The sequence below is a fragment of the Crocodylus porosus genome, unplaced genomic scaffold (assembly GCF_001723895.1).
Source record: "Crocodylus porosus isolate Cpor-Errol unplaced genomic scaffold, CroPor_comp1, whole genome shotgun sequence".
Lineage (NCBI taxonomy): Eukaryota > Metazoa > Chordata > Crocodylia > Crocodylidae > Crocodylus > Crocodylus porosus.
Window position 1 is genome coordinate 102,797 of NW_017728920.1, and position 3,696 is coordinate 106,492.

A 3,696-nucleotide genomic window follows, 5' to 3' on the forward strand; every position below is an offset into this window, starting at 1 on the left:
GCTGACTTCCTGCCCTTTGGGCAGGGGGCTGGACTCGATGATCTCCCGAGGTCCCTTCCAGCCCTAATGTCTATGAAATCTATGAACAGAGGGACCAAAACATTTTGGCAAGCATGCCACAGATTCACGCCCCCTCTCCTCGCAGAGCCAGGAACCCCACTTAAGGCACTTAAGGGTTTGATGCCACTCTCTTACCTCATCTGCTACTCTGCTTTCTGCACCCTGCCCAAACAGCTCTTCTCTTTTCTGCTCTTAAAACATAAATATATAAGTAACATAAATCCTGTGAAGTTTCAAAGATGCTATACTGATATGATACATGCTGTAAAGCCAGAGAGGTTTTAAGACAATTTATTCAGCTTTTTCTTTATTTTCATAATATAATATAAAGATCACACCATTGTGGACCTGATATGGTAACCCTTCCTTTGCACACTGCATGCTCTTTATGGTGAACAAGTGAAATCCTGCTAAAAAAGAAAAACAACACAGAAATGTTAGGGAAAATGTATCTTTACTACTACAGAACAACCCTTTGAAAATCAGTAGGTTTTTTCAAAAATAGGTTTAATATATGTTCAATTCAACTGCTTTCCTTTTAAAGATAACTTTGGCTACCTTTGGATTTAGAGGTCCTCAGATAAAGTAGTTAGATTCTACATATTCTTGAAGGAAGATCCATTAACTTATATAAGTTTTCAAGGTAATATTTTTGAAACTAGAGATTCTCTCTCTGCTGCATTTAACAACTCCAGCAAGATCAAGCATACGTACAGGGGGAGCCACTACAGTTAACTTTCACACTTACGTTATTAGACATAAGGGATGAGTATTGCTTCTTCAACTAACAGAAGTCATTATGTTAAATTTTCAATATTTCAATTTATTTATGTCAGCTGAGATCCTGTGAGAATTCCAGACCAAGGAAGTGAAAGAAAATGAAACCAATACAACCCCTAGTGAGAACAAATAGCATGTGCCACATCCACATGCAATCTCTCCTATCACTTGTCCAAGTTAAAATGGAATTAAAATTTCTAGCTAAGTGCAAAAGTGCTAATTTTACCAATTAGTATTTATGATGGTAAATCTAAGTGTAAATAGAATTATCTCTTTAACTATGTTACCCCCTGTTACGTAAGATGCCGTAAGTGGGGTTCCCTGAGTGATGTACTACCCACCAGGTGCGGAGCCCTTCCCCTCAATTCTCTTGCCACAACTTGATGTTATTATATAAAGAGAGGGTTCAGTGGAGATCTTCTTCCTGGGGCTGCCCGGATACAGCAGTACTTACGATTTGGGTATGATGTTCCACAGGACTCCGCCTCCCCTACACCCCGTCCACTCACCAACCGGATGGGCGCTAGCAATGGTGTCTCAGTTGTGCTGGTTTGACCACGGCTTGCCTCAAGGGGGATCCCACGTCCGGGTGGGCTCTGTTGGTACTTGTCTAGCTGCCCCTTCTTTCTCAATGAGTAGCCTTCCCTCCCTAGAGACTGGCCAGCTATATGTGCGTAAGCTGGTGCCTACTCCAATGCCTCTGAGTAGGGCGCTTTGCTCTTACGATTCTTCTCTCTTTTTTTTTCTCAAAAGAAATAAACTCCTGGGGAGGAGAGGGTGTGCTCCTTTCCCCCAACCTCCTACAAAGGGCTCCAATGCCTCCCCAGCTCCACTTGCTGGCGTTGCACTGGCTGCACTGCTGCTCTCTGTAGCAGGAGTCTCAGTACGTCTGGTATGCTCTCCACCAGCTTGCTCCCTCTCCACCTGCTTTGCCCCCCGGGTTCTGGTAGGGATTTTAAATCTTCCTGCGGTGGCCGAAACAGCCACCACAATTGGCTCAGCTGTTCCCCACCCAGGAAACAGCTGATTAAACAGCCAGCATAATGCCGGCTCGTGCGGCCATGGCTACAGTTCCTGCTCTGGCTCCAGCTGCCCAGCGGGAGGTAAGTTTCCCCTGCTGGGGGGCTGTTGGTGGGGTTTGGGGCCCACGGGGACTACCCTCTCCCCTTCGAGAGCTTGTGGGGGCATCTCGCCACCACAGACCTCCCCCCTTAAGTTGCTTTGTTGCATCTGGACACCTTGTGGGGCTTCTTGCAAAGCCTGATGCTCTTCTTTATGAGTGTGGCATGCTTCCTCCTCCAACTTGTCTGGGCTACCTCGTCTGGAGAGAAAATCAGCTACGAAAATACCTTTGCTTGGGCAATACACAATTGTAAACTTGAAGGGCTGCAGTGCCAAGGCCCAGTGAGTGATCCAGGCATTTACACTTTGTTTCTGAGTTAGCCACTGTAGTGGGGTGTGATCTGTCACTACCACGGATTCTCAGCCCATCAGTTAATACTTAAAATACTCTATTGCCCAGTGTATTGCCAGACACTTCCTCTCGATGGTGGCATACCTGGTCTCAGTGTGGCTGAGCTTCTGACTGGCGAAGGCAATCGGGGACTCTTCTTCCCCACATCTTTGAAGTAATGCTACCCGTAGGGCGCTGCCTGATGTATCCATCTGCAATATAAAAGGGGCATCAAAATTAGGGATGTGCACTATGACATCGTGATGTATCGCCTCCTTTAGTTCCATAAAGCTCTTTCTCATCTCTGGTGTCCATTTCAGCAGCGCTGCTGGTCCCCCTCCCTGTGCATCTGCGAGGGGTGCAGAGAGTCTTGCAAAATGTGGTATGAACTGCCAGGAATAATTAATGAGTCCCAAGAAGAAGCGTAGCTGTTTGCAGGTACGTGGCTCCTGAAATCATTGTATGGCTTCAATCTTGTCTGTCAGGGGGCGTATTGTTCCTCTGCCTACTCAAAACCCTAGGTATGCCATTTCTCATCCTGCCAACTTGCATTTCTTGGGATTTGTGGTCAGACCTGCTGCTTGGAGTTCTCCCAGGACTGCCCTCAGGGCTTTAAGGTGTCAGTGCCAACTCGGAGTGAATATAATGATATCGTCAATATATGCTGCCGCATACGATGTGTGCGGTGCAAGCAGGTTGTCCATCAGTCTGGGGAAGGTGGCCGCCACGCTGTTTAGCCCTAAGGGCATCTGAATAAACTCAAATAACCCCCAAGGGGTCCCAAAAGCAGTCTTGGAGCTATCTGCAGGGCACATCGGGATTTGCCCTTTGGCAAGGTTGAGGGTAGATATATACCGGGCTTTGCCTATCCTCTCAATGAGGTAGGTAATGTCCGGCATAGGGAAGGCGTTGAAGGTTGTCGGGCCTATTTAGCTTCTTAAAGTCTATACACAGACGTTAGGTTTGGCCACTGGCACAATGGGGCTACACCAAGGGCTCTGTGGTGGTCATACAATTCCTTGTCTTTGCATCTTCTTTATCTCCTGTTCTATTTCCTGCTGCCAGTGCTGGGGTATCAGCCTCCACCTTTCCCCAACCAGCACACCAGGGGGAGTTCTAATCTTATGTTCAATTCCCGTCATTCATCCCGGCGTTTCTTGGAATACTGCCCAGAAGGCCTCTATTAAGTCTAACAACTCCTGTTGTTGCTGGCTATCCAGCTCTTCGCCTATTTGCACTGACTCTTTCATAGATTTCATAGACATTAGGGCTGGAAGGGACCTCGGGAGAGCATCGAGTCCAGCCCCCTGCCCAAAAGGCAGGAAGTCAGCTGGGGTCATAGGATCCCAGCAAGATAAGCATCCAATTTGCTCTTGAAGGTGTTCAATGTAGGTGCTTGAACC

The 3,696-nt window shown here is 47.2% G+C and overlaps 1 protein-coding gene across 1 annotated transcript in view; it reads right to left on the bottom strand.

The window, feature by feature from the left end:
* Positions 1-3,696, bottom strand: part of RTKN2 (rhotekin 2) — a 63,337-nt gene that overhangs the window by 50,621 nt on the left and 9,020 nt on the right. The window contains 2 exon segments of the mRNA XM_019538639.1: positions 399-470; positions 2,376-2,505. Of these exon segments, the coding sequence (XP_019394184.1) occupies positions 399-470; positions 2,376-2,505 (202 nt within the window).